At 41.4% G+C, this 14,484-nt stretch overlaps 1 protein-coding gene across 1 annotated transcript; it reads right to left on the bottom strand.

Moving 5' to 3' along the window:
* Positions 1–7,487: 7,487 nt before the first annotated feature.
* Positions 7,488–8,153, bottom strand: LOC138305604 (uncharacterized). The gene has a single exon (XM_069245906.1). The coding sequence runs from the start codon at positions 8,151–8,153 to the stop codon at positions 7,488–7,490; it is 666 nt and encodes a 221-aa protein (XP_069102007.1).
* Between the last annotated feature and the right edge of the window lie 6,331 nt (positions 8,154–14,484).

Here is a 14,484-nt window from a genome sequence, read left to right as displayed (position 1 = left end):
ATGTAAACATGGTGACCTTTTTCAAGTAGTCCACATCGAATAATCACCCCCAACACTGTTTTTGTAGTGATAGAAAGATCATCAGGTAAGTCTAAAGCATCACAGAATGTTGTACATGATCTCGCATGATCACCAGTATAGATATCAAAACCCAAACAATAACCTGATGTAGATTCACACAACTGGTAGAACTTTATCCCAAATTTGGTTGGCTTGGCAGGATTATATACACGAAATTTTAATCTTCCTTTCCATGGACAAGTGGCTTCATCAAAACTGAGCTCTTGTCCAGGGCTGTATACATCGGGAAATCTGTCCATCAGAATGTCTATAAATGGTCTAACTTTGTATAATAAAATCGCGTGTCACACCTGGCGTATCATTGTCAACCAGGTGTAAATTGGAGAGAATGGTGAGATATCTGTCCCTACACATATTCTTCCCAAAAAATGGAGTAAGTATAAAATCATTAGTGCACCAATAGGCGTCGATATCTCGCTTCTGAACCAGTCCCATAGATAAAATCAAAGAAAAAAAAACTTTCATTTCATCCGTCGTCACGGGACGCCATTTCTTCAACCTACTGTGCTCCTTCAGCTGGCCGGTAGCGAGTTTTGACCGGCATAATTGTTTGTTTCACGACATAATAAGTCGATTAAAGAATCGTCAAAAAAGAGTTTGAAAAAATCAATAGGGTCATCATTATTCATCTCTACATTTAGGCGACTTTCGCTCGTGAAAGGGGGCGACGAATGGGCCTTCATCTTCTTTACCTGGAGCTCGCCAGTCATCGGCAATGTCAGCGGCCGTTTCTATGTCATGATCGGGCCGAAAATCTGTCATTGGTAACGTGTTATACCCTTCTATATCTTCTAAATTAAATCCTTCAAAATCGTTGACATCATCCTCATGGTCTCCATGAAAGCTGGGTCCACGTCCCGAGACTGGGTGCACTGTTCTCATGCGGATGCGCACCACTTTTGGGGGTGTGATGTGCGTCCGCGTGATATCAGTGTAGCTGAAGGCTTTCACAGTAGCTCCAATTTGAGCCAACCTGTTTGCCGTGGGTTGCATCTCGTATCCGGGGGAAGAAGGTCCTGGTAGTTGAATAGGTTTTGCTCTTTTTTCTTCCTTTTTTTACTGCTACACACTACTTTGGCTTCAGACTCCGGTTAGACGAGAGGTAATATGGGCCCTGTATTATCAATCGGCTGGTCATGCCGAGCCCTTGGTTCGTAGATCTCCAAGAAGGCGGTGGCTTAGGGTCAATCGTGAGTTTAATTTGGATTGTCTTGATTCTGATCGATCTTGCGAGCGTGCTGCCGCAAGCTTGATTTGAATTATGTTTGTTCGAAATATTCTTCCGAGTATACTATCTGTGTAACCCTGACACTTTGACATTGGATATCCATGTCATCATGAGTGTCCCCCTGTTGGGCTCCGAGGTGGGTGGGGGCACAGCTAGCGAATTGTAATAAACTCTAAAAGATGGCTTCCAAAAACAAACAAAATGAACTACAACCAAAATCTCCCCAAAAGGAATCAACCACAAATCAACAAACAAAAAGCGGTACAACAAACACATTCCCACAGTTTCTGGTCATGTCCTCTACACAGAGTGGCAAGACCACTGCAGGTTTATCACCCTTAATATTGCGAAAGGGCATCAAGGGCATTGCTGGAGATGTCAAATCAGTCAAGCCTTTGGGATCGGGTGATCTCCTAATAGAGGTTTTCCGCAAGCAACAAGCGGAGAACCTCCTTGGAACCAACAGTTTTGCCGGCCTCAGTGTGTGTGTAAAACCACACTCATCATTGAATTGCAGCAAGGGGGTAATCAGGTGCCCAGCCTTGCGCAATGACAATGAGGCTGACATACTGTCATACTTCCAAGAGGAGAACATTCCGGTCTCTCATGTTAAACGCATCATGACGAAAAAAAGTGGGAGCTTGGTCCCAACACACACTTTTATCTTAACATTCGCTACACCAACATTACCACAGAACGTAACTGTTGGTTACCAACGTTACAATGTCACTGTCTACATCCCCAATCCATTGAGGTGCCGTAACTGCCAGAGGTACGGCCATCATGAGAGCAATTGTAGACGGAAAATGGTATGTCAGTACTGTGGCCGTGAAGGTCACGACGAAAAAGACGAATGTGACATTGTCAACCGTCACTGCGTCAATTGCGGGGGTGACCATGCTGCGTCTGCTCGCACCTGTCCTGCCTGGACTCGGGAGAGGGGAGATATTACGGGTCAAATATACCCGAGGTGTCTCCTTCCCTGAAGCTAGGAGGATAGTCGACGTGTTCAGACCTGAATGTGGCAACCTATGCCCAGATCACCCGCGCAAAGACGCCCTTTGACAGTGTCACCGTCAAACATGCGTCGGTCCAGGCCTTGGTTGACAAACCTAACTGGGACAATGATGTCCCAGATATGGCTGATGCTAAGGCCTGCAAAGTAATCATGGGGGACCCGAACAGGTTCAAGTCGGGTCCATGTAAACCACAAAACAAACCACAACAAAAACCACCTGCTGGGCCACCTGGAGCTAAAAACGCCAATCCCACCGGCGTCTCCAGGACTTACACAACACCAAATTCAAACACCGAACATCAGAAAAAAAGTTACCGCCGCTCGTCATAGACGTGCTACATCTTCACCGTCTATTGACGTTAAAAAACTCCCCGATAAAGCAAAGCGTCCAGCAAATACACCACCGCAGGAGCAACGCCAGACCAAAACCACCAAGGTAAAGCTGGCGAGGCTCCCTGCACTAAACAACAAACCCAGTAAGGGATCGGATGACCCTATCCTTGGACGGAACATCTATGATGTTCTATCGGACGACAGCGAGTTTGGTGACAACACATTTATTGCCACCAAACAACCCTGCTTCAAGTAGTCCTGTCGGTCCGACAAAAACTATCCTCAAGGATCAATATAGAGACAAACACTATCATACAATGGAACATACGCGGATTTAAAGCGAACATAGAAGAATTAAAACATCTTATACAAACAAAACACCCATCCATATTCTGCCTTCAAGAAATAATGCTGAAAGACACCATCAATCTCCGACAATTTACACTATACACCAAAACTCTAACAACAGGTGGCCGCCCATCAGGTGGTGTGGCGGTGGCGGTGCATAAAAACGTTCCTCACAGACACATTCAGCTAGATACCACCTTGCAAGCTGTTGCTATAAGCGCAACTCTTCACCGAAAAATAACAGTCTGTTCAATATATTTACCTCCAAATACTCCATTTAGTTGTGATGAACTGAGTAACATCGTATCACAACTACCAGTGCCATATATTATCATGGGTGACTTTAACGGTCATAATAGCCTCTGGGGCTCCCCCGGCACTGACGATAGAGGTAGACGTATCGAAGATTTTATTAATAAAAACAGCTTATGTCTTTATAACACCAATGCCCCAACATATTTACACCCTGCCTCTGGCTCGCTTACCCACATTGATCTATCGTTGTGCCATCCATCAATTCTTCTGGATTATGATTGGATGGTCAACGGTGATCTCTGTGGGAGCGATCACTTTCCAATTATACTTAAAAACATAGGGTCACCAAAACTTGAGGAGCCTATTCCTCGTTGGAATCTACATAAGGCGGACTGGGTTCAATTTAAAAATTTGTGTGCGCAGAGGAGCTCATTGAGGATAAATTTTTGAACCTCGATGACCCCATTAAAATTTTCACAGAAGCACTCACTTCTATCGCTACAAAAACCATACCAAAATCCTTGCCAAAATCTACAAAGTTTCGTCTCTCAAATGATTCATTTATCAATAGATCTGGTAGAAATTCCGCTCTGAGGCGGTTCTTGGCTTCGCCAACCGTCTCAAACTATAACAATTTTAAAATTTGGAGAGCAAAAGCTCGAAGGTCTATCAAATCCGACAAGAAAAGTACTTGGAAAGAGTACGTCTCAAAAATTAATTCCAATACATCTTCGAAGAAGGTTTGGGAAATGATTGGTAAAATCAGTGGGAAAAGAAAAGCATCACCATCCTCCCACCTCATTAACAAAAATAAAATATTTTCTTCAAAATCCGAAATAGCTGACGCCTTTGCCAAAAATTTTGCTAAAAATTCATCCGTCAAAAATCATTCCAAAAAATTTCAAAAATTTAAAAAAGAAAAGGAAAAGAGACGTCTTAATTTTAAATCCTCCAATAGTGAAAGTTACAATAGGCCTTTCGAGATACCAGAATTGCTCGAGTCCCTTGAGAAATCAAAGGACTCGGCAGCTGGACCAGACGAAATTCCATATATGTTTTTAAAACAATTACCAGACTCTTCACTAAAATGTCTTTTAACTATATTTAATCAAGTTTACTCTTCTGGCAAAATTCCCGAGTCTTGGAAGGAATCTACTATTATACCCCTTCCGAAGAGCCCGGGAAAGATGCTACTGATGCCAATAACTATCGTCCTATTTCATTGACGAGTTGTATTTGTAAAACTCTAGAACGTATGATAAATACTAGATTAGTTTGGTTCCTGGAATCAAACAATATTTTAAGTCCTTTGCAAAGCGGCTTTAGAAACCGCAGGGGAACGGTAGACCACTTAGTTAGACTAGAAGCATTTGCCAAGAAAGAACATCTTGTCGCCGTATTCTTTGACCTTGAAAAGGCATACGACACAACTTGGCAATATGGAATCATGAACGATCTCCATGACATCGGTATACGTGGTAATTTGCCAAAGTTTATATCAAATTTTATATCTGACAGGCATTTCAAAGTTCGAACGGGTTCAACTTATTCAGAAACAGAAACACAGGAGATGGGCGTCCCTCAGGGTGGTATCCTGTCCGTCACACTTTTTGGACTAAAAATTAACAGCATAACTAAATGTCTTGGCCAATCTACGGAAGGGTCTCTATTTGTGGATGATTTCTTGATCTGTTACAGATCAAAAAACATGCACACTATAGAACGACAACTACAACAATGTTTAGGCAAATTACAAAATTGGGCTGACGAAAATGGCTTTAGATTTTCAAGATCAAAAACTGTCTGTATGCACTTCTGTCAAAAACGAAAACCACACAATGATCCTGACCTCACACTCAATGAATTAAAATTCCAGTAGTTGAACAAACTAAATTTCTTGGACTAATATTTGATTCAAAACTGTCCTTTGTTCCACATATCAAACATCTGAAGGATAAGTGCTCGAAGGCGCTGAACATTCTACGTGTTCTGTCCCATTCTGATTGGGGTGCAGACTGTGAAATGCTTCTGCGTATCTACCGGGCACTTATTAGATCAAAACTCGACTACGGCTCTATTGTCTATGGATCGGCTCGCAGCTCCTATCTACAGATGCTTGACCCTATCCAGAATCAGGGACTGCGTCTGGCACTTGGAGCTTTTCGAACAACACCTGTGAAGAGTCTCCATGTGGAAGCTAATGAGCCATCTCTAGACGATCGACGAATGAAATTATCCTTACAGTATGCTGCCCAACTGAAATCCAATCCCAAAAACCCCGCATTCGATCTTGTATTTAATCCACAACACCAGGACATATTCAGACAAAATCAAAAGCTCATACCAACATTTGGCATCAGAATTTCAAATTTTGTGCAGGAACTAAATATAAATTTCGACGCCATTGACGAGTACACCATATCGGATGTACCACCATGGCTCATTCAAACACCTGATATCAATTTATCTTTGCATGAGAGGGCAAAGTCCAGTGCATTACCCGAAGAACATAAATCCTCCTTTCGGGAGTGCATCAGAGCTTTCCCTGATCATGTTAAGATCTACACTGACGGTTCAAAAGATGGTGATAAAGTTGCGGCAGCATGCTGTACATCTAATCATTGTTCCTCTATCCGACTTCCAGATGTTGCCTCCATTTTCTCTGCGGAATCTTGTGCTATCGGTCTGGCTCTTGACCACATCGAAGAACACCGCATTGAAAAGGCAATCATCTGTTCAGACTCTCTTTCGGTTCTTCAGGCTTTGAAATCAAGATGTCCTAGAAATACTCTAATCCAAAATCTTTTAATCCGAACATTTCGATTATCTTCTAAAACTCAAATTACTTATCTCTGGATTCCCAGTCATGTGGGTATAAAGGGGAATGAACAGGCTGATAAAGCAGCTAAGACTGCTCTTCGCCTAGCACAAACAGATTTGAAACTACCATACACCGACATCAAACCTTCAATTCAGTCAGCCATCAAACACCATTGGCAACAAAGGTGGTCTACCGAAACAAACAATAAACTGTTTAAAATTCAACCTACACTTGATCCTAAACTGTCCAGTCGGAGAGACCGCAGAGAGGAATTTGTTCTCTCTCGGCTCCGAACTGGACACACATATTTTACACATTCCTATCTATTGAGAGGGGAGGATCCTCCAACATGTCATGCATGTGATTCTCCTCTCACAGTGGAGCATATCTTAGTGCACTGTATTGATTTTAAGCACATACGAGATAAGCACTACGATGTCTCCGACATGTACACTTTGTTTCATGCCGTGAGACATAATAGTATTTTTAATTATCTCAAAGAAATTGGTATTTTAGATAAAATATGAACGTTTTTCTCATCATATCATCGTATCAACTCAACATTTCATCGTTTCATCAACATTTTGCATGAGTTTTCTCGTGTGTTTAAGCCAAAACTATTTTATCACATGCAAACCTTTTTTATCAAATAAACGTTTACAATCTGTGTTTTAATCTTTACTTGCCTTTTCTTACCCTGATCTTTTATGCTGATATTAATGCCTGACTTGTAGTTTGGCCCTAAATGACCTTAGTTGTCGATGGGCCGTAAAACACAAACAAACAAACAAACAAACAGACATCATCCTCAGAATCGGAATCAAAAATACGCATTACAAACTCCAATCCATCATCGCTATAATCAGAATCAGCTGCGTCCGCCATTGTTGTTTACACAGGTGACATTGAATTACTCAACCGTGTTTTATAAGGTCAAACTAGTGCATTACTCATGTTATCGCTTATGTGATTGGTTGCTATAATCCTACTGAGCCAATCAGTAACGGTCTTAGTAACGCCTTTGGCTTTTATGTACTGCCGGAATGATTGAAACATGGCACTGTTAAAATACGACTTTAGTCGCGACCAGCACTGACGGCCCATTTTCACCGGCGCGACTTTAGTCGCGACAAGCGCTTGAAGGGTTAAATTCCTACTCTATGATTACACTACAAGAAGACACAACACGAACATACCGCAGTCTCCCAGCACACTCATATGATCACCTCGCACAACATACACGCAACACACCGCATACATGGGAGGCCGTCCTTACATGACCATAGCTGTTAATAGGACGTTAATTAATCAAACAAACAAACAAAGATAAGATAAGATTTATTTCCAGTACAGGAACGTGTAAGTTCCTCTTCACCGGACTCAAGGTCCATCATTTACATAATTTAAGGATCACTTCCAGTGATATTTCCTTTATAGTTGTATACTATGTCCTGATTTTGCCAGTTTTTATCTAATCTATTTTTAAAGGTGTTGATATTAGGCGCTGAGACGACGCTTTCTGGTAGACTGTTCCAAAGTTTGACAGTTCGAATTTTGAAGGCGTTGCTTCGCAGCTGGGTTTTGGCTTGTTGTGGGAAGAGCATTTTCGAGTTTCCTCTGTTACTGTGTCTTTCTGCTACATCCTTCCAGAGTTGTATGAAGGTACATGCTTCTTTGTCGTATATGCCGTTTATCATTTTATAAAGTTTTATCATATCTCCTCTGGCACGTCGGTATGACAATGTTGGGAGTTTTAGTATTCTAAGCCTTTCTGGGTATGTTAGATTGCCCATTCCTGGAAGACTCTTCGTTGCTCTGCGTTGAACAGCTTCTAGTCTGTCGATGTCCTTAACCTTGAACGGGGCCCATACCGAGCTTGCGTAATCCAGTTGTGTTCTTACCAAACTTTTATATAATGGGATGAAAGATTTAGAGTTCATGAAATTGAAAGTTCTTCTAAGTAGGCCAAAAATCTGATTGGCCTTATTTACTTTTTCGCTTATATGGTTATCAAATGTTAGCTCGTTATCAATAGTTACTCCAATATCCTTTTCCTTGTCCGTTTTCATGAGGTTGTTTCCTAGTAATTTATATGTCCCTGTTGCTCCTCGCCGCGGTGGCCGAGTGGTTAAGATGTCCCGACATATTACCACAAGCCCTCCACCTCTGGGATGCGGGTTCGAATCCCATATGGGGCAGTTGCCAGGTACTGACCGCTGGCCGGTGGTTTTTCTCCGGGTACTCCGGCTTTCCTCCACCAACAAACCTGGCACGTCCTTACATGACCCTGGCTGTTAATAGGACGTAAAACTAAACAAACCATGATACGCTGGTGTCGACCTATGTGCATGTGTTTACATTTTTCAGGATGCATTCTCAACAGCCAAGTATCGCTCCAGGTCCCCATTGTCACGAGATCCTTCTGTAGTGTACATTCATCTTCTCTCTTACTTATTATTTTAAATATCTTGGTGTCATCTGCAAACAGGTACATGTCAGAGTTGACTATTTCCGGTAGATCGTTGACAAATATAACAAACAGTAGTGGACCAAGAACTGACCCCTGTGGGATTCCAGATGATACTTCTGTCCATTCGGAATTGGTTTCCTTAATTGAGACGTGTAAATCAAACAAACAAACTATGATTACAGCAGCCAACTCACCTTGTCCGCGGCGTGGGGTCGTGGGCAGGTCGGCAAGATCTGTATCGCTAGCGTAGCTACCCTTACCTACAATATACGCATTTGATAGACTTTTTCACATTTTTTACGCATTTTTACACTTAGGTAAAATACACACTTTTTATGCAAATGTGGAGTATTGGGATTTTTATATTACGAACTTATTGCAGAAAAAATGCAGAAAAAGGGACAGGACCCAATTCTCAGAAAGTGCGTAACCTTTTTACGCACTTGCGTAGAAATAGTCCACACTTTTTACGCAAGTGCGTAGTTATATTTACGCAGTTGCGTAGAATTGATGGAAACTGTGAAAATGACAGTTTGTAATGTTCAGACAACAAACACCTCACCATAGTTTTATATCGCTCCTTTTAGAATTCACAAAAAAAAAGCTTCAAAACACTCTTCACTTTTTTATTATTTTTCTCTATGGCAGGATGATGGCTTAAGGATATCTGCCAACTTTCTATGAATGTTGGTTCTACTACAGTGATAGAGTTCTTGAATAATATCTGAAAAAAGAATAAAAAATATTTTTCTTCAAATTAACAACAAACACAGATTGATCTACAAATTATATTGTAAAAAAAATTCAGCTTGTTTATCAAGAAAAAACTTTAATGAGGATCTTACCGCACAACACATCTTTTTTCAGGTGGTTGATCGCTGGTTTTCTACCAAAACCTGTCGCAGATCTCCCCTGCAGCTTTGTTGCTCGACCATACTCTTTTATTCCGATCATTTTGCATTTCAGTTGTTCCTGTATCAATTAAGTAAAAAAAAACGTTTAAAAAGTATCACATCAACTCTAATTATCAGCATTTGTCATTAGTGTTTTTAACTTCCATTTGAATGCTTCAGTGATATAGCACTATAAAAAGGGGCAATAGTTCCACTATACAAGAAGACACAACATGAATATACCACAGTCTCCCAAAACACTCACCTCGCACTACATACACGCAACACACGGCATACGTGGGAGGCCGTCCTTACATGACCATAGCTGTTAATAGGACGTTAATAAATCAAACAAACAAACAAAAAATTGTATTTTCAAGCTCCTGTGAGGAAGGCTCTGGGTTCTGTCCCCTGACCGAGACACACCAAAGTCTATAAAAGTGGTAGTTTCTGCTCCTGCTTAGCGTTCAGCATACAGGGAGTGGGACGACTGGTTTGCCCGTTGTCAGTATAATGTGACCGGGTGGGGTGTGTTGCTTGGTGTCTTCGGCGGCATGATTCAGTGATATAGCACTATAAAAAGGGCAACAGTTCCACTATACAAGAAGACACAACACGAACATACCGCAGTCTCCCAGTACACTCACCTCGCACAACATACACGCTACACACCGCATACATGGGAGGCCGTCCTTACATGACCATAGCTGTTAATAGGACGTTAATAAATCAAACAAACAAACAAGTATTTTCAAGCTACTTTTACCAGTATGACATTATTAAATCACATTAATATGGCAATCACATATAGAAAAGTAACAGCATTTTTGGATTGATTAATTTAATGTCCTATTAACATCAAGGGTCATTTAAGGACATGTCGGGTTTATAGGTGGAGAGAAGTCGGAGTACCTGGAGAAAAATCACCTGCAGCAGTCAGTACCTGGCAACTGACCCACATAGGATTCAAAATCACAACCCAGGTGGAGGGCTTGTGGTAGTATGTCAAGATATCTTAACTACTCGGCCAACACTGCTCCATTTAATTATAAAAGGAAGCTGTCAATAGAAACATGATTGCAGATTTGTATTTTATTGATGGGGTATGTGAAACTAGAAAAGAAAATATTTTTTTTACCTTAGTGTAACCATTGTACAGTTTAGCCGTCTGGTCTTTCTGTTCTGTGTTCCTCTGATCTGTGTTAGCCTGTTATATAAGTGTGGGCTGTTAGAAAGCTCATTAGGCAAATTTTGAATTGTAAACAGCATAATTAATGATACATCTTTGAAAGTTTTATAATATGGTATTTTTTTATTCTGCAAATTAGCTCTCATTGAAATAAATTACAACAGTGCACCATGCTAATCAATATACAGTATGTTTAAATATTCATGAAAAGTTTTATAATGTTTAAAACTTAAATATAGCAAAGTTTGAATTAAATTTATATACTTACATTTGAGATAATTGAGGCTGATGTAGAGGTCAAGGCTCCACTCGCTGGTGAACTATGGTCCTATTAGTAGATAAAGATATAACAATTAATGTAATAGAAAAATACAAAATCACAATTCAAAAATAAATAGAATTGAAACAATACATGCCATAAGAAAAATACATTATCACATTATTATGATAATAAATCAAGCCAGGTTCATTAATTTTTATAAAAGTATGTGTATAACTTAATCATGTAAAACTCTCTACGTTCTATCACATGCGGGATCTCTATAACCTCATATGTGGAATATAGAAGATATATATAGGATCTTTAATACATGAGCTCGTCTCAAAGTTGAATTTTTGTTCACCAAGGATCGCAAAAATAAAAACTTCTATAGACTCGTTTCATAAAATCTCGTATGAAATGAACACAAATTTAAGATACTTTTTATCACATAAATACGAACACCTACATAAAGAATTTTACGTCAAATGGTATTCCGAAAATCTTGCAGAGGCCCCCATTTTGTCCCTCAGTCATCGTAATCCTGACGTCACGTCATTTTTCCTGACGTCATTTTATTGTTTCTGTCTGATGTCACAATGAAATTCTAGCCAAGGAAAATCAGTCCAGGTCATATTACACTAGTGACATACGCAAAGATATTACACGGGTGAAATCACTGGATAACAGGCGGATTATGTGATAAAAAGAGATAATTATTGAGAGATCCCACATGAGGTAGAAGGCAGAGAGTTTTACTAGTAAAATGTTAAAACCTGTCTCATTAATGTTGGTTGAGTGCATAGATTAACATTAACAAGACATGTGTTTTATATTTCATTTTTATCATCAGCCATTCATTGACAGGAACAACTTTACCTGCTTCAATTCATCAATTTCCTTTGACAAATGTTGCAATGTTTCCTTCATTTCTCTGACTGCATTCTGCAGAGGGAGGCAGTGCTGGCAACAGTTGCTGGGGACATTAAGATACTGGTCTGGGTTGCCATAGAGTAATTCAAGACTACTTCCCACCACAGCCGAAGTTTTCCTATTGTATGGATTGTAACCAGCAGAAGGAAAGAATAGAGGCCGTGACTCATAAGGAGTCTGCGAGAAGTCAGGAGGAAGGGAAAAATCAGAATGGGACAGAGAGGGTCCAAATGAAGAAGAAAAAGATAAAGAACTTGCATTATTATCAGCGTAGGAATTAGAATGGGGCAAAGATGAAAAGATCCCACATGTGGAGGGAGGTAGAGAGATCCCACTAGTGGATGGAGGAACAGAAACCCCACATGAGGAAGAAGGAACAGTTCACCTGTTGTCGGTATAATGTGACTGGGTGGGGTGTGTTGCTTGGTGTCTTCAGCGGCATGCTTCAGTGATATAGCACTATAAAAATGGCAACAATTCTACTATACAAGAAGGCACAACATGAATATCACACAACATCCACGCAACACACTGCATACATGGGAGGCCTATTGATAACTGTACATCTAACTGCCCTATATATACCTATAAGTATGTACACGCAAGTCCCACATTATCTTTTCTTTTCTTCCTAACTGAGTTTATCTTTCCTAATGCCTTCCTTGGCACCGCCTCACAAAATGAACTACATCCAAAATCTCCCCAAAAGGAATCAACCACAAATCAACAAACAAAAAGCGGTACAAACACATTCCCACAGTTTCTGGTCATGTCCTCTACACAGAGCGGCAAGACCACTGCAGGTTTATCACCCTTAATATTGCGAAAGGGCATCAAAGGCATTGCCGGCGATGTCAAATCTGTTAAGCCTTTGGGATCGGGTGATCTCCTAATAGAGGTTTTCCGCAAGCAACAAGCGGAGAACCTCCTTGGAACCACCAGTTTTGCCGGCCTCACTGTGTGTGTAAAACCACACTCATCATTAAATTGCAGCAAGGGGGTAATCAGGTGCCCAGCCTTGCGCAATGACAATGAGGCCGACATACTGTCATACTTCCAAGAGGAGTGCATTCCGGTCACGTACGTGAAGAGAATCATGACCAGAAAGAGTGGGAACTTGGTCCCAACACACACTTTCATATTGACGTTCGCAACACCAACGTTACCGCAGAGCGTAACTGTTGGTTACCAGCGTTATGCTGTTACCGTCTACATTCCCAATCCATTGAGGTGCCGTAACTGCCAGAGGTACGGCCATCATGAGAACAATTGTAGACGGAAAATGGTATGTCAGTACTGTGGCCGTGAGGGTCACGATGAAAAAGACGAATGTGACATTGTCAACCGTCACTGCGTCAATTGCGGGGGTGACCATGCTGCGTCTGCTCGCACCTGTCCTGCCTGGACTCGGGAGAGGGAGATATTACGGGTCAAATATACCCGAGGTGTCTCTTTCCCCGAGGCTAGGAGGATAGTCGAGCGTTCAGACCTGAATGTGGCAACCTATGCTCAGATCACCCGCGCAAAGACGCCTGTTGACAGTGTCACCGTAAAACATGCGTCAGTCCAGGCCTTGGTTGACAAGCCTAACTGGGACAATGATGTCCCAGATATGGCTGATGCTAAGACCTGCAAAATAATCATGGGGGACCCGAACAGGTTCAAGTCTGGTCCATCTAAGTCACAACACAAACCACAACAAAGACCACAACAAAAACCACCTGGAGCTAAAACGCCAATCCCACCGGCCTCTCCAGGACTTACACAATACCAAACACCGAACATTAGAAAAAAAGTTACCGCCGCTCGTCATAGACGTGCTATATCTTCACCGTCTATTGACGTTAAAAAACTCCCTGAGAAAGCCAAGCGACCAGCAAATACACCACCGCAGGAGCAACGCCAGACAAAAACCACCAAGGTAAAGCTGGCGAGGCTCCCTGCACTAAACAACAAACCCAGTAAGGGATCAGATGACCCTATCCTTGGACGGAACATCTATGATGTTCTATCGGACGACAGCGAGTTTGGTGACAACACATTTATCGCCACCAAACAACCTACCTACTTCAAGTAGTCCTGTCGGTCCGACAAACTATCCTCAGGGACCAACATAGTGACAAACACTATCATACAATGGAACACACGCGGATTTAAAGCGAACATAGAAGAATTAAAGCATCTTATACAAACAAAAAAAACCCATCCATATTCTGCCTTCAAGAAATAATGCTGAAAGACACCATCAATCTCAGACAATTTACACTATACACCAAAACTCCAACAACAGGCGGCCGGGCATCAGGTGGTGTGGGCGGTGGCGGTGCATAAAAACGTCCCCCACAGACACATCCAGCTCAATACCACCCTACAAGCTGTTGCCGTAAGTGCAACTCTTCACCGAAAAATAACAATCTGTTCTATATATTTACCTCCAAATACTCCATTTAGTTGTGATGAACTGAGTAACATCGTATCACAACTACCAGTGCCATATATTATCATGGGTGACTTTAACGGTCATAATAGCCTCTGGGGCTCTCCAGATACTGATGATAGAGGTAGACGTATCGAAGAGTTTATTGATAAAAACAGCTTATGTCTTTATAACACCAATGCCCCAACATATTTACACCCTGCCTCTGGCTCGCTTACC

Source organism: Argopecten irradians, chromosome 13 (genome assembly GCF_041381155.1).
Source record: "Argopecten irradians isolate NY chromosome 13, Ai_NY, whole genome shotgun sequence".
Taxonomy (NCBI): Eukaryota; Metazoa; Mollusca; class Bivalvia; order Pectinida; family Pectinidae; genus Argopecten; species Argopecten irradians.
The sequence above is the reverse complement of the archived record's forward strand: the minus strand, read 5'-3'. Positions and strand labels throughout refer to the sequence as shown.